Source organism: Acomys russatus, chromosome X (assembly GCF_903995435.1).
Source record: "Acomys russatus chromosome X, mAcoRus1.1, whole genome shotgun sequence".
Taxonomy (NCBI): Eukaryota; Metazoa; Chordata; class Mammalia; order Rodentia; family Muridae; genus Acomys; species Acomys russatus.
In genome coordinates this window covers 89823560-89847308 of record NC_067169.1, presented here as the reverse complement: position 1 = coordinate 89847308, position 23749 = coordinate 89823560, and the positions used below count along the sequence as shown (strand labels likewise).

Here is a 23749-nt window from a genome sequence, read left to right as displayed (position 1 = left end):
CTAAATCCAAAATAGCTTTTCTGAAGACACACCCAGTTCTCTTCTCATACTGTTTTTGAGTGGTAAGTGGCAGCTTGCCTATAAATGGAGCACTAGAGGGGGAGCTCTGCACAACTGAGTGTCACAGTCCCACTGGCTGCCCTGCCCACCTCACTGGAATGGATATAATGGGGAGTGCTGTGCCATCCTCTTCTGTTCTCTCTGGCTCTTTCTTGCTGCTTCTCTATCTCTGTATCTCTTCGTATTGCCCAGTATACCTCTGTCACACCTCTTCTGGCTTCTGTATATTTGCTTATCCAAATTTTCAGGCTGCTTTTGATTCCTAGTCTTTGCATGTGGCCTGAATGGATATCCTGGGCCAGATGCTCCACTGGTTCTGCCTAAAGTCTCCATTCTTGGCTTAGTCTGAAACCACCTGCCCCCTGCTGTCAGGATTTTTCCTGATCCACCTGCTCTTGTATGGACCCTCATGTCCCAGCTTTGGGCCCCACTCATTCTTTGCTCAATGCACTTCCCCTGGTTTCTTTGAGGCTAGGGGAGGAAGCAGTTTTGCTACCCAGGGGAGAGTATGTCCATGTTTATGTGCAGTAGAGCATTAGATGCCCAGATGGTCTGGATGCTGTGAATAGGCATGTTCTGTAATGAAATATACCTATAACAGACGGTGATGACAGTACTGCCAACCATGCCTTGCATGTACTATAATTGGACCAAATGTCCATCGACATACTGTTTCTTATATGCCTCTCTATAGCCATTATCAACTAGTGCACAGAACATATGCTATTTTTAGAGTGTCTAAAATAATAGACTTTTTTTATTCATTCACTATATATTGATGAGGCAAAACAGAGAAAATAGTTATTTTCATCTATCTGAATGGCTATGGGCATGTTATCAAATCATTTACATCTTTAATTTGTCTCTTACCTGCTAATAGGAAAGATAAGCATGTAATTGGTTTATAATTAGGAAATCTCTTGATCATTTTTTGTAAGCATCTTTTGAATTTAACTTTTTGAGTCATGTGTGACATCTTTTTGTCTGTTCAAAAATAAAACTACCTTTTTTTTCCCAAGAGAAATTTTTATGAACTTTGGTTTGTGGGTAGCATAAAGCCCTGGTGAGTATTTACATATTATTTGTAATAAGAGCTCATTTATTTTTCTATGCACACAGGAACAACCACTTAGGTAAATTCAGTGCTCCTTTTAAATGAATCACAATGGGCCATGTCATACCTGGGCTTGAGGCTATGGGTTTTAATCGAGTGTTTTAGAAAACCCTGCTATGAAGTTGAAGCTGGGAGAATCCATTGAGTTATACAGAAAGAAGAATTAAATCAGCAAAAGTATTAAAGTCTACAACTCAGGAGAATAGTGCTGTCAAACTGAAGCTGACCAGAAAAATATTCCAAGTACATTGAAATGAAATCCACTCTTTGGCTACGTGGCTTATCCTTTGGGGAGAATTATGGAAGTGGATGGTGAAACTGAGCTACATATTTGACAGTCCAGCCTGACAGCTCAAACAAAGCAGAGCAAAATACTGTATGCAATTTCTCTTCCATTTCAGGTTAAAATCGAACTTCCCATTCACCTGCATCAGAAACATCACTTGCTTTTTACATTTTATCATGTAAGTTGTGAAATCAATACAAAAGGAACAACCAAAAAACAGGACACAGTGGAGACTCCAGGTATGCGTGCTACTTATTTATTTGTTTGATTGTTGTGGTGTTGGGGATCCTACCCGGGGTCATCCATAAATGCTTTCTCTGGGATGTGACATCTTTTCATCAGATTGTTGACTACTTCACCCCTTGGCCAAAAATTGTATTTCTGAGTTACACAGTCCATTGTTAAGCCGAGCACATTGGTGTACATCTGCAGTTTCGACTACTCTAGAGGCTAAGAGAGGAAGATTACTAGAACCCAGGAGTTCAAGGCCAGCCTGGGCAGCTTCATCTGAAAACAGTTCATTGACAAAAGACAAATTATATGTTGATTTTTTTTCCTTCCACGTGTATCAAAGATCTTTGTGCAAATGCTCATCAACACAGCCAAACTACTTTAAGCAACATAAAGTAGTAATGCTATTCTCGGGAAGAGAACCCTATTACAATACAGTGTTGTTATTTCTTTTATGGAGAATTGCCTAGCAATTCCAGTTCCGCTTTTTGAGGAAGAGAAAAATAAGCCCAGATCCAGGGGCATCTGTGAGCTGGAGGGAGACTAGGGACTGCCTGTTGCTAATGAGAACAGATTTAATGACAGCGAATAGCTTTGGCAGTGAGGCATCAGTTCTGGTCCTGTGTCATGAAGGCTTTAAATAAACCAGTGGTAGACAGCTTTAGGAGAACATCCAAGGACTGGGAGCATAGCCTGTGTCACTGTCACTTTATGAGTGTCAGCATGCCTCAGGATGTAGTCATCCAGCAAATATTTTTGGATATTGTTTTTCTGTGGAGATGCTGTGGAGAATGTAGTAAAACTTCCAATATAGAGCTTGCCTTAGAGTTTCTGTTGCTGTGATAAAATACCACGACCACAAAAGCAACTTGAGGAGGAAACGGTTTATTTCAGTTTGCAGCTTGTAGTCCATTGTGAAGGGATGTCATGGTAAGAACTCGGAGCAGGAACCTGGAGGTGGGAACTGAAACAGAGACCACAGAGAGGTGCTGCTTACTAGCTTGCTCCTTATGGCTTGCTCAGCCTGCTCTCTTACAGAACTCAGGACCACCTGCACAGGAATGGCAGTGGGCTGGACACTCCCCTATCAATCATTAATCAAGAAAATGCCTAATGGACTTGCCTGTAGGTCAGTCTTACTGAGGCATTTTCACAACTGAAGGTCCTTCCCTGCTCCCTGCCCCCAGATCTCTATCTTATGTCAAGTTGACAGAAAACCAGACCAGGCCAAAGCTCATCTTCATTGAGCACATGATCTGGCTAATGACATGGGTCCTATGTAGACAGTTCTAATTTAAGATCGATGATAGTGAGCAACGAGAAAGTCATGATCTGTGAACAAGGAAGAGTGAGTGGCTCGGCTACTGGAAGGACAAGTGGCTGTGACTCAGGGAAGGCTTTCAGGACATGGTATCTGAATGAAGTCTTAAAGGATGGGATTGAGGCCTGGCACAGTGGCACACACCTGTAATCCAGCACTCTGGGAGGCAGAGGCAGGCACATCTCTGTGTGTTCAAGGCCAGCCTAGTCTACAGAGTAACCCTGTCTCAAAAACCAAATAAACAAACAAACAAAAAAGGATGGGATTGTGCTTGGTAATGCTGTGACAGCAGGAAGGTGGGGCATTCTGGGATGAAGAAACAGCTTTTATGGAGTCGGGTATACATAGTTGTACATAGTAGACATACCTAGAAGTCCAGGGAGCTGTGTGGGACGCACAGGATGTCAGATTGAGAAGCATTTGAGTACCAGGCTGTACATTTGACTTTCTTTTATTAGCAGTGTGGGACTATTGCAATGCCATTAGCACCAGTATCAGCTGTTTTGGAGGAAAATGGGCCAGGAAGCTAAGTGAAGGACAGTGTTAGAGCAGGAAGAAGGAAGAAGAACAGAAGGACACCAGTTGGGGAACCTATTTAAAACATTGTATAAAGAGGAGGGCATGCTATGACCATTTCAGAAAAGAAGAATAAAAAAGAATTACAAAAAAAAAAAAAAAAAAAAAAAAAACGGCAAATCCAAGTGTGGAGGCTCACATCTGTAATTGCAGCACTCAGATGTCTGAGGCAGAAGGATTGGCATGAGCTTAATGCTAGCCTGTGCTATAGTGTGATCCTGTCTTTAAAAAAAAAAAAAGAAAAAAGGAAAAGTGTAAGGCTTAAATCTTTTCAGTTAAAACCCTCTGTGGAGCCAGGTGCAGTGGCGCATGCCTGTGATCCCTGTGTAAGACTCTGTGAGGGTCCTAGAAATCTACAAGTAGAACAATATGATAGGCAGATTTGGGCCCAGGGGTCCCGCTCAAACTAAGGCACCAGCCAAGGACAATACAGGAGGTAAACTTTAAACCCCTTCCCAGATCTAGCCAATGGTCAGAATATTCTCCACAGTTGAGTGGAGAGCGTGATATGACTTTCTCACGTACTCTGGTGCCTCACATTTGACCATGTCCCCTAGAGGGGGAGACCTGGTGGCACTCAGAGGAAGGACAGCAGGTAGCCAAGAAGAGACTTGATACCCTATGAGAATATACAGGAGGAGGTAATCCCCCTCAGGAACAGTCATAGGGGAGGGGAATAATGGGAAAATGGGGGGGGAGGAATGGGAGGATACAAGGGATGGGATAAACATTGAGTTGTAACAAGAATAAATTAATAAAAAATAAATAAATCTTTAAAAAAAAAAAACGACTGAGACCTCTAGAGAGACCTCTAGTCTATTCCTGGAGTCCCTACTGAGAGAGTCTTTTGTCGATGCAAACGCATAGGAATTTGTTGACCGGGTCTGCCAACTCTTTCGAGTTGGAGACCCTAAGAAGCAGAGGCATGGGCCTTTTATAGGTTTTAGACAAAGAAATGAATTTTACAGTATGTGATTAGTTGAAGCAGTACAGGGGCGTTAGGAACTTTCTTAGTTGGGACGGGTAAGTACATTCAAGTGGAAATTTTAAGCATAAGCTGTAACACAAACTTGTTGTCTTTGAGTCAAGTTGGACTCTGCCACACACATAGTGATATCGCTGTCTGTCCTTGATTCAAGCTGGGCCCTATACAAGCTGGCTGTCCTTGGTTCAAGCTGGACTTTTTAAGCAGAGGAGATTTACAGACTCTGGCCTTAATGGGGGTCCTTAAGGAAGGACTGGGTAGGCTAGCTTTTACATTTTCCCAGACTTTGGCCTTAATGGGGGTCCTTAAGAAGGGTAGGCTGTTTCCTTCACCAGCACTCAGGGAGGCAGAGGCAGGCAGATCTCTGTGAGTTCGAGGCTAATCTGTTCTACAGAGTGAGTCCAAGACAGCCCAGGATAACACAGAGAAACCCTGTCTTGAACCCCCCCCCCAACTCCTCTCCAAGTCCTGAGAGTTCCTTATGAAAATAGTCAACCATCTGTGGATTACAAGCATTATTTTGTATGCGTTTGTGTTTATGTTCATTGTGTGTATGAATGTATACATGCACGAGCAGGCCGCAAGACACTCTCCAGTGTCTTTCCTTAGGTACCACCCAGTCTTTTATTGAGACAGAGTCTGTCACTGACTTGGAACCTGGCAAGTAGGCTAGGCTAGCTGCCCAGCAAGCCCTAGGGAGCCACCTGTTCCCACCACTGCCCTGAGCTGGGAATTGGACATCCTCATACTTGGGTTTTGTAAAGGTTGGTGCTAAGGATTGAACTCATGACCCCATGCTTGAGTGGCATGCACTTTACCAACTGCCTGTTTCCCCCAGTCCCTGTAAATGCCATTCTTAAAAATTGCATCTGGGCCTGGTGGCATATGCTTTTAGTCCCAACACTTGGGAGGCAGGGGCAGGTGGATTTCTGTTGTTTTGAGGCCAGTTTGGTCTACATAGCTAGTTTCAGGCCAACAAGAGTTACATAGAGAGACTCTGAACTACCCCCACCCCTCAAAAATGCCTTGCTATTAAATGCATATAGGCTCTCCCCCTTGTTTTTGTCCCCTAATCAGTGGACTAAAACAAATAGCATTTATATTGCAGAAGATATTATATATAATAAAAGAATCCTTTAAAATATACAGAAGGGTATATGTAGGGTACATATAAATATTTCATTTTATATAGGTAGATTAAGCATGCACAACTTTTAGTGTCCCTGGGATGATCTTTGACCAATCTCCTATAGATTCCCAGGGATGTCTGTATATTGTACCTGGCAAGTGGCTGACTAACAGATGGATGATTCAGAGTAAACGCTGATGTTTCAAAATTAGGCGATTGCAGAGAAAAGGCACACGAGCATGTGGCAGGTTCAGGACTGATGTATTTGGGGCTACCAATAAGCGGAGGGGCTGAATATATTATGGAGTCTCATTGCAACTGCAGTTAGTTTAGAGCAGGAGCCTGGAGAGGTGAGATGAAAGCAGACACAAGTCTAAGCGACACATGCAAGCACTCTCCTCCTGAGTGACAAAGTGCGGTTTCCTCCTCCAAAGTTTAGACAGAGACAGCAATGGGCAAGATGGTCCGCCAAGCATGAGGTGGGGGTTCTTTATGTCACTCATCAATTTTAACTGTCCGCCTTGAAGTGGCTTCTTGCCTTTGAGCCAGATGGCATGCTTGATAGCGTACCTTTACAGCCTCCAAGGGCTGTCTATGACTCTTATCAATGGGAAACACTTGGCCGGGCTCTGATGCCTCACAGTACAAAACTGTCACCTGAGCAACTCCTGTGCAGACAGAAAGTAGATTGATAGGTTTTAGGGGCAGGGAGAAAAGGAAGTGACTTGCTAAGGTCGGTCGAGTTTCTTTTTGGAGTGATGACAATTTTCTCTAATTTCTGTTAATGGAGCAACTGCAAACACACACACACACACACACACACACACACACACACACACACACAGTGTATAGATTATACCTCAAAAAATCCATAAAGAGAAGTATTTCTAAAATAAGAAATATGTTTTCCTAGTTTCTACTTTGAAAGCCTCCTGTCCCCCATTGGTCAAATTTTCAGTTTCACTGCATCAACAGCGTCATTTCTTTCTCTCTTTTTTCTTCTCTCTTTGAGATCATAATTACACCATTTTCCCCTTCCATTCCTTCCCTCCAAATCTTCCTGTATACCCTTCTGTGCTTTCTTTCAAATTCATGGCCTCTTTTTTCCTTTTGTTATTACATGCATATATGTCTATGAATATGCATTCCTAAATTTAACCCGCTCGGTCTGTATAACGTTACTTGTATGTATATACCTCCAGGGCTGACCCATTTCGTGTTTGATATCCAATTGGTGTGCTTTCCCTGGGGAAGACTTTCTTCTACTCTCAGCATTCCTTAATTGCTGTAGCTCTTTGTGTAGGACGGAGGCCTCTTGGGCTTCCTGACACTGTTGTTCCTCATAGTGCTTCTGCACACATCAGTTGGCTGCTTTTTCTGAGAGCAGAGGTCTGGGGGAAGCAATTTTGAAGTTGCCCCAGAGAAGATGCTCTTTGGACATGATACAGCATCTGTGAAGGCCATGTTTTGGTTGTCTTTTAAGGGTAAACATATTTGCCAAATTAAACATATACATAAAAACATTGTAACCAGATTTGTGTTGACTTCTATGTTTCACAGTATAAACACACACAGGCATATACGTGCATAGGCACTCATGCAGAGAATTTTAAAGACTTGGAAAGCAGTGGATTTGCAAAATGCCCTTCTCATCTGCCAGAAGTCCATCAAGAGCAAGTTTGGATTTTTTATTCTTTTATCTTTTTTTTTTTTTTTTTTTTACAGCTGAGTTATAAACACTCAAAAGTCCAGAGTAATCTTTATAATTTTAAGACTGACACTATACAGCTTGAGCAACACAGATGGCTCTGCTTAGCATAGCAAAACATAATACGTTTTCTAATAGAAAGCCAAGATTTCCCCTTTGGGGGTAGAAGTGTTAAGAAATGTAGAGGTGGCAGGAGATCTCTTAGTGGACTGAAGTCTTAAACACTGTAGCCCAGCTGCATTCTCCCCCCATTCCTCCTCTACCTCCAGTCAGGAAAACGCTGCCTGTCTAAATGATTGACACTTTTACTACCTTGTATCAAATGTAGACTGCAATCTTGACTTATTACCTTAATTTTCCATACTACCACATATCCCAGGATTACTGTCAGAAGTTTTGGAACACACTGCTGTCTGAGATGCTGTCAACCATGAGACGTTAAACTCTGAGTAGACGGATGGATAAGAAAGATGTGAACCTTCTAAAACATACCCAAACAGCCCTCGATGGTGATATCGAGGCACATTTTAAACATTTCAGTATTTTTTTCATGTATTATCTTAAACCAGCTCCTCAATTCTTTTAACTGAAAAGGCTATGTTGCTCCCATTTTTATTGCCAAAGATAACAGAGCCAATAACTTTGAGTGGACAAGCTGGGAGTAGGAAATGATCCTAATGCCTTCTTCCTTCTCTGTGCCGCAGTTGCCTGGCACCTGGGTTCCCACATACAGATCCCCGGGAGCATCACCATCCCGCCCCCTCCCCCAGCGTGCAGACATTTGTGTAGCTAATTGTATTTGTGATTTCACTTCTTATGGTTGCTTATTGTTTTGGCAGTTGGATTCGCCTGGGTACCATTGCTGAAGGATGGAAGAGTCTTCACACTTGAACAGCAGCTGCCAGTCTCTGCCAATCTTCCCCCAGGCTACCTGAATGTGACTGATGCAGAATCAAGAAGGGTAGGGGGCCATCCATGTTTGCGGAAGTGATAGTGTTTTATATTTAAGAGTAGAATTCTGTTGGTGTAGTTTGGGGCAGAAATCGTTAAAGTATGGCCTGCAGGCTGCTCCTCCTTTACAGTCAAGTGAGGCAGGGAATTTTCTGTTCTGTGTTTACCACTGATGGTTTCACTAACTTGTAAAAACTGGATTTTGGGCATGAAGTGTAAAACTCATCTATTTTAGTAATTCATTTTGTGGTAATGTGTATAACTCTAAAGAGGATTGGAAGTCTTAAAATTATTTAGGACACATTTATTCTAAATGGCACATCTTTTCTCCAGTACTTCTTTTGGGCCAGCCTAATACCTTCCTTTCTGAAATCTTTTAAAATGCACTGATGTTATTGTAGCTTCTTCATGTATCACTTGCTGAAATAGAGATGCTCATGGCCATGTTTTATGTGCAGCAATCAAATGCGGATATCAAGTGGGTGGATGGTGCAAAGCCTTTGTTGAAGATTAAGAGCCACTTGGAATCAACCATTTATACACAGGTAAGTGGCAGCACCTTCATTTCTCAATCTGAATGGTGGAATATGTTTCCTCATGAAACTGGACTGTTTTTAATTTCCTGCTCACTCGGAGAAATTAGACTCTAAAAGGCACATAGAGGCTATCATGACCATTTGAAACACCAAAAATCTAAGGCTAAGCCAGGACAGGTAGCTTCCTCAAGGGCCCCAAATAATAATTGGGAGTGCCAGTTCAAAATAAATATCTCATTTGTCTACCTTCTGATGTGGCCCACGCCATCCACAGAGTCAACCTGAACAGACTTCATGTGGGACAAATGAACTCCCCAGCAGAGTGTCATGGTAACGTTGGATACTGAATACCAGAAATGATTCATCTCAGACCTTCCTGAGGCTGCATTTTCTTCAGCTGTCATTTCAGACCTCTGTTCCTGCTTATTTCATTAAGATAGAGAAGCAACTCAATTTGATAGAGTACACTAGTTTTTTTTTTTAAGGCTTCAATAGGTGCTTTCCTGGCTGGGCAACTTCCTGCGTGCTCAGGCAAACACCATGCTTGCCTGGTTATGGTGCTTTATATGATGGTCCCGAGGTCACTGGGTGCCTAAGTTGGTAGAGATGGCTACGGGGTCTGGGTGTTCGAATACCCGGCTAGAGAGACCTTCATGATGTCAGATCAGGGAGAGCTGGAAAGCTGGAAAGCGTATGCTTGAGGATAATGACTCAAATGTCAGATGGCCGTTTTCCCTCTCTGTTCCAGGATCTGCATGTGCACAAATTCTTCCATCACTGCCAGCTAATTCAGTCAGGCTCCAAGGAAGTTCCAGGGGAGCTCATTAAATATTTAAAGGTAAATAAACAGCAGCTTTCTGCAAAAGATTCATTTCTCGTGCCTTTCTGCGGCTGCATTTTTGATGTGGAAACAAAGGAACCAGCCAAACAGTTGAAAATTCTTTGGGCCTGAGGAGGACACTTTCTCTTTTGTCCTTTTCCATCAAGTGTCTGTTTAGGGAGAAAAATGCTATAGCCAAAATTTGGCTCAGTGGTTTAGACACCTCATGATTTGAGTCGCATAAATGGCTTTTGGGGTCTTTGCTCATCCTGCTAACTACTACTAAAAAGGAGAACATGCTGTTGTGTCGGGGGGGGGGGGGGCCGGGGGTGAGAAGGGGGGCGGAGGGGAGGTGGGAGGCCAGAAAGAATGAAAACACTTTTCCTTATCATAAAGTGTGGAATGTCCCTGCGCGCATTGGTGGGAGACTATTGTACAGGCCTACTAAAGATACAAACACTGTTTACACATGGCACGGAGGAGTCTTTAAAGATACCATACTGTAGCAGAGTGTAATGGTAGGCTTATTCCCTGGGGGTTGGGACTGTGGTGCACTTCCTAGGCCCCGGCTGGCAGCACTTATTTCATTCATTACTTCCTTAGTAGGTTAGCTGTGGCAAATCTGAGGCATCTTGCTTTGAAGACTCCACAAGATTGCCCTTTACTCATAGGCTTTGCCCAGCAGTGGTCTCGGGAAACCCTTTTCTTTCAGAGAGATGGTATGGCGCGAGATCAAGCTTCCGGGTCAGGAATCAGAAGCTGATTCTGGGTCACAGATCTGTTGTTTACTAGATCTGTGATTAACCTTTACAAAGTCAGGGACCGTCTCTTAGCTGTCACATTGGGATAAGAGTAATGTCCATTGCTTGTGAGGCTTAAGTAAGACAGCTCATCTGCTGGGCCGTAATTGTTCATGACAGGCTGCTTCTGGAGGGCTTCCTGGGATGCCCACAGCAGGGGTCTAAGCAAAGAAAACAGTATCTCTTATCAAGGAGCTTCCCCTGTTGTGGAGGGAATGAGCATAGAAAGAAGCAAGTGGAGATGTCACATCAGGTGATGATAGAGCCTAGAGAGCCGTGGTTCTCCACTTGTGGGTCGCGACCCCTTCGGGGTTGCATGTCGGATGTCCCGCATATTAGATACTTACATTACAATTCGTAACAGTGCAACATCACAGTTATGCAGTAGCAGCAACAATCATTTTATGGTTGGGAGGGGGCTCACCCCAACACGAGGAACTGTATGAAATGGCTACAAGCATTTAGGAAAGTTGACAAACACTGCTATAATAAAACAAGGCTTGTGGCGGACTTTCTGTCTTACGGAGGCCAGAGATGATGATGCCTCTGGCAATGTACTATTTAAGCAACAGCTTAAGAGTCGATGGCATCCAAGTTCCTGGCTGGGGCAGAGCTGAGAACAGCCAGTACAGAGACCCTGAGGAGCTTGGCTTGGTGTATTGTGGAGCAGGAAGCAGTATAGTATGGCTGATGCGCGGGGTGGTAAGCCTCAAGGAGCTGGGGAGCCTGAGGCTGTAGTGATGGGGGTTATCATTCTGCAAGTCAGATAGGAAGCCTTGCAGGAGTTAGACGAAAGTGTGATTTGCTTTTGATTCTTTTGCTGCTGTTGTATTGAGAATGGAACCCAAGACCTCACACATGGCAGGTACTTCAACACCCTCTACCATGCACCTAGAGCCTCACCTTTTGGTGCTTTGTATACGTGTGCGTGTTCATATGTGTGTGGGCACCTGTGTGTGTAAGCGTGTGCATGCACGTGAAGGCCAGAGGTCAGTCTTGTATTCTGGTTCTCAGGAGCTGTCTAGCTTGTTTTTTAAGACAGACTCTTCTCACTGGCCTTGAGCTCATCAAATAAACTAGGTAGGCTGCCTTGTCCCTCCCAGTGGAATTACATGCAGGCAACACCGTGCCCAGAAGTTTAATCTCATTGCTGGTCTTCATACTTGGCTGGCAAGTAATTTACCTCCTGAGCTCTCTCTCAGATGTGTACTTTAGTTTTTAATTTCAAGGCCTTTTTTGCTAAGTTGCCCAGGATGGTCTGTAAATCACTATGTAGCCCAAGTAGGCCTTGACCTGCCAATACCCCTCCCTTATCTTCCCAGACTGGACTAACCTGGGGTGAACAGAGCTACCAGGTCAGGCATAACTTTAGTTTTATAGTACTATTCTCCCTGCCGCGTAAAAAATGCTCAATTTTTGTTCCAGAGACACACTCAATCAGTGGTGGCTCTCAGCCTTGGTTAGCATTAAGAAGTATAGTAGTCATGTAACTTTCAAATCCAGGTGTTAGTACTATCTAGGAAGACTCCAGCTATATTGATGGATGTGTTATCCGTTAAGGTCATTGCTTTCCCTTCTGGAGGGAACCTTGTGAGAATTCTCACAAAGTGGTATGAGGTACATCATTTTCAAAGACTGGTATTCTTCAAAGGGAACACAATGTACACTGGATTTGTTTTTAAGGGTGTGGAATGTCTGATATTTATATAATGCACACACGCCCTCTAGTGGCAGTAAGTGGAATGGCATGTGATTGCAGAAACTGCAGAAAGGGTGTGCAAAAGTTTTTGAGGATGAGAAAACAGAAGTCTAAGTAGAGGTGATTTGCCTGTAGTGGTTGGTAGCCAAGCCGAGTCTGTGACACAGCTCCTATCTCCTAGTCCTATGAACGTCCCAGCAAACCTTTATACCCGTTGTTCCTGTAAATGGCAGTTTCATGAATTCATTTATTTGCTGAATTTTGTTATGCACTTAGTAGCTTTGTGCGTGCTAAAGGGCTTGCAGCGAAGAATGACTTAGAAATGTCAGTAAACATACTACAGCCTAACCAAAGACACATCAAAATTAAGTTAGCTACTTCTTCCTAATACAGAGGACTGTTGAAAGACACAGGTGACTGAATGTTAGATGCTTAACGTGGAATTAGAGGTATTAAAGATTCATATCATTGAGACATATAGAGCGGGGACTCCGATTTTGCCTTGCCTTCTGTGACTTTATTTATTTATTCAGCCATTCACCAAAAACTTATTAAGCATTTTCTGTGGGCAAGGCATTGTCCTGAGTCTTGGGAGTGTAGCCGGGAGAATGTAGACAGACCTAGTTTTGTTGAGGTAGGGAGATTATAACTAAACTATAGAAACCATGAGTGCCATGAAAAAAAGAAGAGATTAACGGGAACACGGGTGACCAGAAGGACATTCTAGGTAGAGTTGTCAGGGAAGGCCTGTCTGTGGAAAAGTCAACTTCAGGCCAAAGAGAACCCGAAAGCAAAGCAGACAACCACACGTAGGTGACGATGACAGACTCTTACGGCAGGTGTGCATACCCTATACTGGTTTGTTTGCAGGAAAGCAAAAGGACAAGCTAGCTGGAACACAGGGAACAGCTAGTGGGGAGTGAGGCTGCTGGGAGCTGAGCCTGCAGAGTGTCCTGAGCATGGAGGACCCTTGATGGCCTTGGTGGTGGTTTGGTTTGGTTGGGTTTTCACAAAGGAAAGGTGGCATAATCCAATGTGCATTTCAAAAAGGACCCCCTGGCTGCTGTTGAGAATCAAGTATAGAAGAGCTAGCTAGTGGTAGCAAGGAGCTCCAGTCTGCATGAAGTGCTTATTTCCCTGTCCGCTTAGTCCACAGTTTCTACCACCTCGCAGCCCGCTCGCCACGTCTTTCGCACATGGCGTCCATGTGCCTGTCCTACTATTTGCTGTTTGTACTGCAATGACTCAGTTCCGTGTCTTTGCCCCTTTAGACCCTGAACTGCTTCACAGTAGGAGCCGGGTTCAGATTGTTTGTTTGCTCTCCACTGTTTGGCTATTGGAAGCACACCCAGTGAGTGAGACACTGCAGTGGCTTCGCTGAAATGAGGGTTTGAATTCGCCTCAGATGACTAATTGGGATTTGGCTAAAAGCTGTAACCAGAAAGGAAGGAACAAAGGGAAGAAGGCATATGATACATTTAAAGAGCAGTGGTGATGCTAGTTTGGCTTTCTGAAGAATAGTAATCAGTTTCAAGATTCAAAATGTAGGCTAGGTCTTCAATTCGCTCAACTTAACTCCACAGATGAGGATAGCTCAAGCTCTGCCCTGCTGGCATTTAGGGGAAGAGAGTTCGTTGTTGTAGGATGTTTAGCAGAACATTAGACCTCTACCCAGAAGGTACCAGTCGCGCTGCCTGTACACAGCAAAGTTGTGATAGCCAAAAATAACCCCAGACATTGCTAAGGTTCCCATGGATGACTCCTGAATGAGAACCACTGCTCACAGTAACAGGAAGCCACCACAGACATCTAGCTGGCTGAAGATATGCATCAGCAGGAGAGTGCTTACCTAGAATGTGGGAAATTGTCACATCTTAAGCAGCAATTGAAAAGAAGAAAGAAAGGAAAAAAAAACCATTTTGGTAGACCGGAGTCTAGTGTAATCAGTATCTGAGAGGGGTGGACAAGCCATTTGGAAATATGTGCTGGATACACTGAGAATGAGGAGAAAGTGTAGATGTTCTAGAAAAATGTCAAGGGGGTATCCGGGAAAGGGGCAGTGGCAGAGACAATTGAGGAGAGAGTGCACAGGAAAGAAAACCATGGAAGGACACTCCCTATGTTTCTGGAGCTTGCCAGCCTACCCTGGGAACCTGCTGGAAGAGAAGCTACACAGAATCCTAAATTTCTTGTCGGGATAAATGAGATAAAATGATGGAGTTCTGGAAGTGTGTGTGTGTGTGTGTGTGTGTGTGTGTGTGTGTGTGTGTGTGTGTGTGTGTGTGTGTGTGTGTGTGTGTGTGTGTGTGTGTGTGTGTGTTGCAAAGACTTGGCTTGTCCACCATTGTGTTTCTTATAGCACTACACATAGAACTGATGTGAACAATTCTGGGCAAAGTTGGATTTTCTTTTTTCTTGGCTGATGGAGAGATGGAGTGAGTGAAAGTGGAAAGAAGAAAGAAATGTAGCAGATAGCAATGTAACGTTTCTATGTAAAGTGCTATATAATACACAACACTTCAAGTGGATGATTGTAACTGCCATTATTAGAAGTGTGTGAGATTGTGAATGTTGGAGGACTGGCTAGATGGTAGTCGGTAAAGGTGGCAAGCCTGACTGGGTTTGATTTCTGGGACCCATATAATCAAAGAGAGAACCGACTCCTGTGCATTATCCTATGACCACACAATGCACTGTGGCACATAGGCTCCTACATGTGTGCCTACACATGCACACACACGTACAAAGTAAAATATCAAAATTTTAAAAGAATATTAAAACGCAAAATGATCTCACTTTAGTAGATGATGTGGGATAAAGTAGAGCAAACTTCACAGAGACATGTTCTGCGCTAAAGCTTATTTATGTAACTTCCCGCTAGGGTGGCTGGAGACTATGGTTATCTTAGAAAGCGTATACAATGTGTGGGGCTTGTGGGCAGATCTTTCCAACCTCCACCCATCACTGAGTACAGATTTACCAAAAGTTGCTTGTCTTCTCTTCAAAGCCCATAGATAAGTTGTACTTGCTGTCTTTAGTTTATATTGGCGTCAACTTAATTCGCAGAATCCAAGGAGCAAAATGACGGGTGGATTAAGTTATTAGCAAGTCCCCTGTCTCAGAAGGGCACGTTTCAGCAAGCATCTAGTCTAGTCAATATATCGCTCATTACTTAATTTTCTTATTGTTTCACATTTGCAAATTAGATCATATTTCTGTTTGTTTCCATAACTAATAATGACTTATTTTAGTGTTTGCATGCCATGGAGATCCAAGTCATGATACAGTTTCTACCTGTAATTCTTATGCAACTCTTCCGAGTTCTCACAAACATGACCCATGAAGATGACGTTCCCATCAACTGCACCATGTGAGTTTCGGTGTTATAACGAAAGAAGCTAATTGCTTCAGATCTTCTTTTTTTCATGGCTCTAATCTTCCCTCTTAGAACTGTGTTTGTGGTATTGCATTGGTTTGGGTATGATGTCCCATTGTCACTGGTCTGAAAGATATTTTTTTTAATTTTTCATTTGATTTCTTTCTTTACATTTTAAAAAGATTAACATTATTATAAACACTTGCAACTAAATTAAACAGCACACACCTAAATTAACTAGACCCAAAGTTCATACGTCTTGGGAAGCTTCTATGCGGCCAGAATAGGAATACAGAATGGAAGCTGTGGGGCTTCCCATTGGATTTTACACTTTCTCTATTTGTCATATTTTCATGCATGTAACCAAAGCCAAAAACTCCACGACAGAAAAGTAGAAAAACAGTTAGCTGTATATCCTCTTTCATAACATGTGTTTATTACCTGCATTCAGCCTTCCTAATCCTGTGATAGTCAGCCTCTCTTGTTCTTTCATACACGTTACACTGAGCTCACAGGCTTATTTGTTTACATATGTACACATGCTAGGGTCAACATATGGTAGAGACCACCTGAGTATTTTCTTTCTGAGATTGTGTGACCTCACTTAATGTTATACATTCTGAATCCATTCATTTTCCTGCAAGTTTATTTTTATTTCTATCTTTCTTTCTTCTTTTCTTTTTGACTGCTTGTTCAGAAGCATGGTGTTCACTTTCCACTGTTGTTTTTGTTTTCCACAGTTTCTTCTCTTGCCAATTTCTCATTTTACCATACTGTGGTTGAAAACTATACTGGGTATGGTTGCAATCTTCTTAAATCTTATTAAGAGTTTAAAAAATAGCCTAATATATGTTCTTTCCTGGAGAATATTTTGTGTGCACATAAGAATGTGTCTTCTTTTACTGTTGAATGGAATGTGTTCTATGCATATATTTCGTCTAAGTAGAATTCAAGTCAAATATTTGCTTCTTGACTTTATGTCTGGTTGACCCATACATTGTTGAAACCCTACACTATTCTTGCACTGTTGTTTACTGCCCCACGCCTATTTCTAAGACAAACAAATTTCAGTTGACTTTTCTTCTATACCTGTGTTGAACAATAAGGTAGCCACTTAACACATTTGGTGAGTGAGCACTTTGAAGTGTGGCTAATTCTTCTGAGGAACAAATATTTCATTGCATTTCATTTCACTTTTAACCGATATTTTAGTTTAAACTAATATAGCCCCCTATGACCAGTATTTCTCCCACTGGACAGGATGTGACACTAAAGCCAAGAGCTTCTACTAGGAAGAATAAGTTGTTGCTGTATAAAAGCAAACAAGGATACATTATAAGGTAGAGGGGAAAACACACCTGCATTCCAAAGTGAAAATAGTAGACTTGAACAAATGCTGTGCTCAGTGTAGGATCTGTCTGCCTCTCCGGCCTGTACTGCTGCTACAGCCTTTTGCCCTAGACCCCAGACTACAAATACATGCATTGCTATGTGCCCATCTCTGTAGTCACGGACAGTCCAGTTGCAAATTGAAGAAGCAGTATTCTAATACAGTGTTTTTCAACATGCATTTCCGAGATGAGCAGCAGCAGCAGCTGCCACCGGAGCAGCAGTATGCCCAGGAAGCTTATCAAAATGCTAATCACTGAACTTTACCTCAGCCCTACAAAGTCAGAAACACTAGGCAAGGAGCCAGGCAGTCTGTTAGCACACCTTCCAGGTGCCACGGATGCTTGCTGCAGTTGGAGGGGTACAGCTAGTCTCTTAAATTGACCTCCAGCTTTCACATTGTTTTCCCTGTCTGGCCCCTCGTTTCCCCTTGACACAGTTTTTGTGGTGTCTTCTGTTCGTTGGTTGTTTTTGCTTCTCTTTGGTTGAGACCGTCTTGTTCTGTAAGCCCACACAGGACGCAGGCCCACGCTGCTCCTCCTGCCTTACCCTCTCAAGGGCTAGCATCACAGGTGTGCACCACCTTGCCCAGCCACTTTATCTTTCACTTCTGTTCCTTTTCTCTTCACTGGAAGGGATTTCAGTGTTCACTTGACTTGAGCTCTTTCACAACATAGGGCTATGAACATACTTTAAATGAATACACAGATTTAGAAAGGAGATGAAACATCTGGGCTGCCAAAATAAAGGATCCTTGTGAACCAGGAAGTACTTATAGCAAGGCTCCAAGTATGTTCTAGTCCTAGACCACAGCCACCTGTTCTGTTACCCCTTTTGTCGTCATTTAGGTGTTTTGTTAGTTTTGTTTTGTTTCCAGGATTAGACTTGCTCTTATCTGCCAGTCACACTAGAATGATTAGTTGAAGCATAGCCCGCTGACCTTCGTGAATGTCGTTTCAGGGTTCTCTTACACATTGTGTCAAAGTGCCACGAAGAAGGTTTGGATAGCTACTTACGATCCTTCATCAAGGTTTGTGGAGTAAGCTTTCTTGCCAGTTAATTTACCCATTGCCCAGGACAATTGTGTCTGATGGTTCATTTGGTTCTGTTTGCAGTATAGCTTCAGACCTGAAAAACCGAGCACTCTTCAGGCCCAGCTGATACATGAAACCCTGGCTACTACTATGATAGCAATATTGAAACAGTCTGCAGATTTCTTAGCCATAAATAAACTTCTAAAGGTAAGGATGGAGGACAACATTGGAAATAAAACCAGTCTCCGCATACTTGTTGGTGACCGTCTGTATTAATTTTTGTTTTTATCTTTTTTGCCCTGGACCCTCCCTCATTCTATTACATTGCGCATGCATCCTTTGAAGAACCTTCTTCACCCTCCCTGTACACCCCTTGCTCTCAATTAAATGTGTAAAAAATACATTTTGGATGAGGCACAATCTTGTATCTGTTACAGTGTGTGTGTGTGTGTCTGCCTGTCTGTCTGTCTGTCTGTCTGTCTGCCTGTCTCCTAGGGCTGTTATTTACCAGCTCTGGGCCCCTATTACCTCATGCCTATGTTCAAGTGTTTGACAGTATCATTTCTGGCAAGTAGTAGGCACTCAATAAACAGGTAACTAGGATTCTCATTCTTTTGTACTGTCTCTGATTGGTGATAGAGTTATGGGCTTTGGGGGATGTGTTAGTTAATGACTTGATGCCAGTTTTAAAATTACATGATATGGCCAACCATATAGGTCAGCCTACAAGGCTGTGTCAGTATTATACTAAAGCCAAAGTGGGTTATCCAAATTAAGTGGAGGCAGCAGTAGGATTTATTATCTGTATTTGTAGAAGGGGTACAAGTGGGAAGGGAGGGAGGACAAGAGGGGGCAGTGGGATGAATATGATCAAAATACATTATATACATGAATGAAACTGTCATCATTAAACCCATTAAATATATAATTAATATATGCTAATAAAAACTTTTAAGTGTTCATTGTAGAGAATTTAAAAGAAGTAATAAAAACAACTAAAAGTTAGTTTGCTCCTATCACCAATCATGGCTACCCCAAAACAACGTCAGCAATAAAATAATCCTATCTCATGAAGGAAGCTTTCCCATTTTTCCACTGTACATGCAGCTTGACCTTGCAATACAGCACCAGTAATTTTTTTTTGTTTGAAAAACTTCAGAAGTATTTTGTGAGACTTTAATAGTCAACTGAGATCTTTAATAGTCAACTGAGGTCACTTGAAAGTGTTATCAAACTCCTGATTTGATCTGTCAATTTTTTTCTAAACCTCAAGTATTTGGGTATTTATTGTGGCTTGTGTGTTTGTTTTTCAGTACTCATGGTTTTTCTTTGAAATAATTGCAAAGTCAATGGCCACATTTTTACTGGAAGAGAATAAAATTAAGGTAAGTAGGTTCAATAATTATTTCTTGATTAATTAATTCATTCATTGATTATGTTTGAGACAGCCTGTCTCAAGCTAATCCAAGCCGATCTCAAACCCATGTTCAAGCTCCCAAGTGCTTGTATTAAAGACCTGAGCCACCACACTATGCCTTTTTAATTGATAAGTGGCAATTGTGCATATTTTTAAGACTAACATGTAACATATATAAAGAAAGCTAATGTTACACATAGGAATAACATGCAAATCCCCATTTCTTTTAAATGATTCTTGCCTTTAACTTTTCTATTGTTATCTATAAAAACAATGGGGATTTTACATAAATCTTAGGCCCCATAGTTCATAGGTTTGTACAGTTTAATGTTGGTTTTAACAAAATCTTAATTGTTCGATTTACCAATAAAGACTCTGAAGCCAGGTGTTGGGGAGAAAGCCTGCTAAGCTCAGAGAGGCAGAGAAAGCACCCAGCTACTGATCTTCCTCCTCAGCCAACTTCCCAAAAGGAAAAGGAAGCCTCCTTCCCTGTGCTGTCTCAAGAAACCCTCAAACTGAACGTCCCCCTCCCCATTTCTATTTCCTATGTGGCTCTCTGTCCTGACTTTCTTTTCCTGATCCTATGTTCACTTCCTGTTAACTTGTTGCCTGACCCTCTTGACCTAGAGTTTACTTTATTTAATCCTGTTTACAGAAAGCTGTTGGATTAAAGTTGTGTGCTAGGGCTGAGACACACCAGAACTACAAACAGTTTTTTTCCCCATTAAACAACACAATCTCAGGGTTCCCAGTGCGATCAGATATCCTGCTACAGTTTAATGTGCAGCATCTCCTATGTAGTTAGAAATAATTACAGGTAATATCTTCCAGTTATTTACTATACAGAATGATCGCCTTTAATGTTTTGTGCTTTTTTTGTGGAATTAAAAAGAATGGGGGGGGATAGAAGGACCCAGAGGGTTCAGGAGCCCCACAAGAAGACCATCAAGGCTGGCGGATCTGGACCCAGGAGTCCTGAACAAACTGCTATACCAACCAAGGACAATGCATACAGCAAACCTAGATCCCCATTCAGATCTAGCCAATGGATAGCACATTCTCCACAGTTGTGTGGAGAGCAGGGACTGACTCTGACATGAACTCTGGTGTCACCTATTTGACCACTTCTCCTTGGTGGGGAGGCCTGGTGGCACTCAGAGGAAGGGGAAGCAGGCTACCAGGATGAGACCTGATAGGCTGTGATCTTATAGTGGAGGAGGAGGTCCCCTTCTGTCACAGACCTAGGGGAGGGGAATGGGTGAAAGAGGGAGGGAGGGGGAATGGGAAGATACAATGAGGGGATAACAATGGAGATGTAATCTGAATAAATTAGAATAAAAAATAATAAAGATAAAGCCGGGCGTGGTGGCTCACGCCTTTAATCCCAGCACTCGGGAGGCAGAGGCAGGCGGATCGCTGTGAGTTCGAGGCCAGCCTGGTCTACAAAGTGAGTCCAGGATGGCCAAGGCTACACAGAGAAACCCTGTCTCGAAAAACCAAAAATAAATAATAATAATAATAATAATAATAATAATAATAATAATAAAGATAAAAAGAAAAAATAAAGTCAATGTCGAGGAGCTGGCGAGATAGCTCAGTGTTTGTTGTTCTTCCAGAGGACCCAAGTGTGTTTCCTAGCACCAGGGTCAGGCAGCTCCTAACCACTCATTACTCCAGTCTTAGGATATGACACCCTCCTTTGACCCCAACAGGTACCGCCCCCCACACGTACATATAAATAAAAAAAATATTTTTAAATAAAAATTTGTTGGAAAGATTCAACTAGAAAAAGTTGCAAATCAGACATGCTCTTTCTATTAGGATTAAGCTATATAAAAAGGGTAAAAAGACTTTTATGCAGTTAGATAAATTTCTGAAATGTGGTATGTACATTTACTTGTTTTTCTTTTTTAATTTTCTCCTCCTCCCCCTCCTCCTTCATTATGTGTATATGATGTGTGGGTGGGGCCCCATGTGAGCTGCAGAGCATGTGTGGAGGTCAGAGGTCAACTTTGTGGTGTTGGCTCTTTCAAGACATCATGTCTGCACAGCATGCATTTTACTCACTGAGAAATCTCCCAGGACCCTCTTAATTTGTTTTTAGGTTATATTTTAAAGATACACGTTGAGAATTACGGATCTAAAATGCTTAAGGTTTCAGACACTTTCAGATTTGGAAATATTTGCATACGTATATTGAGACAGGCATATGGGTATAGGATGCATGTCTAAACATGAGACTCATTCATGTGTCATGAATACTTTATACACATAGCCTGAAGATAATTTTATGCTTGATATTACATTTGCACCTGTGTTTCAACTTCAGCCCATCACATAACATCATGTTTGGAATTTTTCATCTGTAGTGTAGAGTCAGGTCTCAAAGAAGTTCAGGTGTCAGAGCACTTCAGATTTGAGATGTTTTAATTAGAAAAATCAACCGGTACAAAGAAGTTTTCTCAGTTATAGAAATGGTATGGGAAAGAAAATAAAAACCTATCTCGTAGAACTTTCATAAAAATAGACTAAATTGTGGTACATGCTCATGTTGTGTACCAGAAAAAAAAATCAAATAAAAAACAGCTGTGCCTGCATCCCAGGAGCTTGGATTCCAGAGTTGGGTTATATTGACCTGTGCTATGCCTAGTGATACTCCCAGACACTTGCGTTATTAAATAATCAGATCGTTCCTTTAAGTTTAGGGTCTAGAACAATGGTTCTCAGCCTGTGGGCCATGATCCTATTAGGGGATTTAGTGACCCTTTCACAGGGGTCACGTGTCAGATATCCTGCATATCGGATATTTACATTATGATTGATAATAGTAGCAAAAGTACAGTGAGGAAGTAGTAACAAAAATCATTTTACGGTTGGGGCTCACCACAACACGAGGAACCGTATTCAAGGGTTGTAGCATTGGGAAGACCGAGAACCACTGGTCTAGGAAAAAGTATACTTGAACAACTAGCAATGTTTAGTTGAACGACCAACATTGTACTTTAGTTGAAAGGCATTTCCATGATGGAACATGTTTGACAGTCAAAGGGCAGTTGATTGAATTAGACCCTTTCAAGCCCTGAATCTTTTTTTTTCCTCTTTGTGTTTAAGCTTCCCAGGGGCCAGAGGTTTCCTGAGGCATACCATCATGTCTTACATTCGCTGCTTCTTGCAATAATCCCCCATGTGACCATTCGCTATGCAGAGATCCCTGATGAGTCCCGGAACGTGAATTATAGCTTGGCCAGCTTCCTGAAGGTGAGTTGAAGGCAGGCGACACATGTTCAGGAGCCCTTCACTGATAGGGGGGCTGGGAAGCCAAAGGAGTAACAGTAACATTGTCCTTTTCTCCTGGAAAAGCTGGGTGCTTTGGGTTCTCGTTCCCATTATTGAAGATTGAAGCCCTCTGCATGCTTATGCTGTACTACTGAGCTAAATTCCCCGCCCCCCCCCCAGCTAGGTGTTTACAAGGCTGTTGAAATAACTCTTTGGACTCTGACTGATGGATCAGTTCAGCCAGGTTTTACTCCCCCTCCCGCTGAAGCAAGTAGTTAAATAAGAGGCTCTGGGTGACCCAGAAGACCAACCGGTTGTGCTCATTTCACAAAACCTTTAACTACATTTCAAATGGAATGCTCTTAGGAGGGGCAATTGTTGTGCCAGTCAGTCCCCACCAGTCTTTATCATAGCCCTGACTTTCTTATGCATTTGGGTTCATGATTTTCTCTGTGTAGTGTATGTGTGAGTGAGTGGTGTGTGTGTGTGTGTGTGTGTGTGTGTTTGTGTGTGTGTGTGTGTACCCATTACATGTGTCCAAGTGCCTGCTCTGAGGCTAGAGCTGCAACCGTATCAGTTACTGCCATATTCCTTTGCAGCAATGTCTCTCACTGAACCTGGAGCTAGGCTGGCAGCCTAAAGCCCCAGAAATCTTCCTGTTTCCCCTTTGTGTAGAACAAATTTAAAAGTTACTTAAAGTCATACTAAGACAAAGAGTTATGTAACTAACCTTCCTTCTTTGCTTTAATAGCGCTGCTTGACACTGATGGATAGAGGATTTGTTTTCAATTTGATAAATGACTATATATCAGGATTTAGTCCTAAAGATCCGAAGGTGAGTTCTTTGTTTGTTTGGTTGGTTGGTTGGTTGGTTTTTCGAGACAGGGTTTCTCTGTGTAGCCTTGGCTGTCCTGGACTTGCTTTGTAGACCAGGCTGGCCTCGAACTCACAGTGATCTGTCTGCCTCTGCCTGGGATTAAAGTGCTGGGATTAAAGACATGTGCCACCACACCTGGCCCAAGGTGAGTTCTAAGGGCATAC

General features: G+C 42.5%; 1 protein-coding gene across 1 annotated transcript in view; it reads left to right on the top strand.

The window, feature by feature from the left end:
- The window catches only part of Dock11 (dedicator of cytokinesis 11), a 188596-nt gene that overhangs the window by 95058 nt on the left and 69789 nt on the right, over nucleotides 1-23749 (top strand). Inside the window, exons 20-29 of the mRNA XM_051141591.1 lie at nucleotides 1576-1699; nucleotides 8250-8371; nucleotides 8820-8906; nucleotides 9646-9735; nucleotides 15468-15586; nucleotides 17942-18011; nucleotides 18097-18222; nucleotides 19329-19400; nucleotides 22544-22690; nucleotides 23460-23543. Of these exons, the coding sequence (XP_050997548.1) occupies nucleotides 1576-1699; nucleotides 8250-8371; nucleotides 8820-8906; nucleotides 9646-9735; nucleotides 15468-15586; nucleotides 17942-18011; nucleotides 18097-18222; nucleotides 19329-19400; nucleotides 22544-22690; nucleotides 23460-23543 (1041 nt within the window). The remainder of the gene's footprint in view (nucleotides 1-1575; nucleotides 1700-8249; nucleotides 8372-8819; nucleotides 8907-9645; nucleotides 9736-15467; nucleotides 15587-17941; nucleotides 18012-18096; nucleotides 18223-19328; nucleotides 19401-22543; nucleotides 22691-23459; nucleotides 23544-23749) is intronic.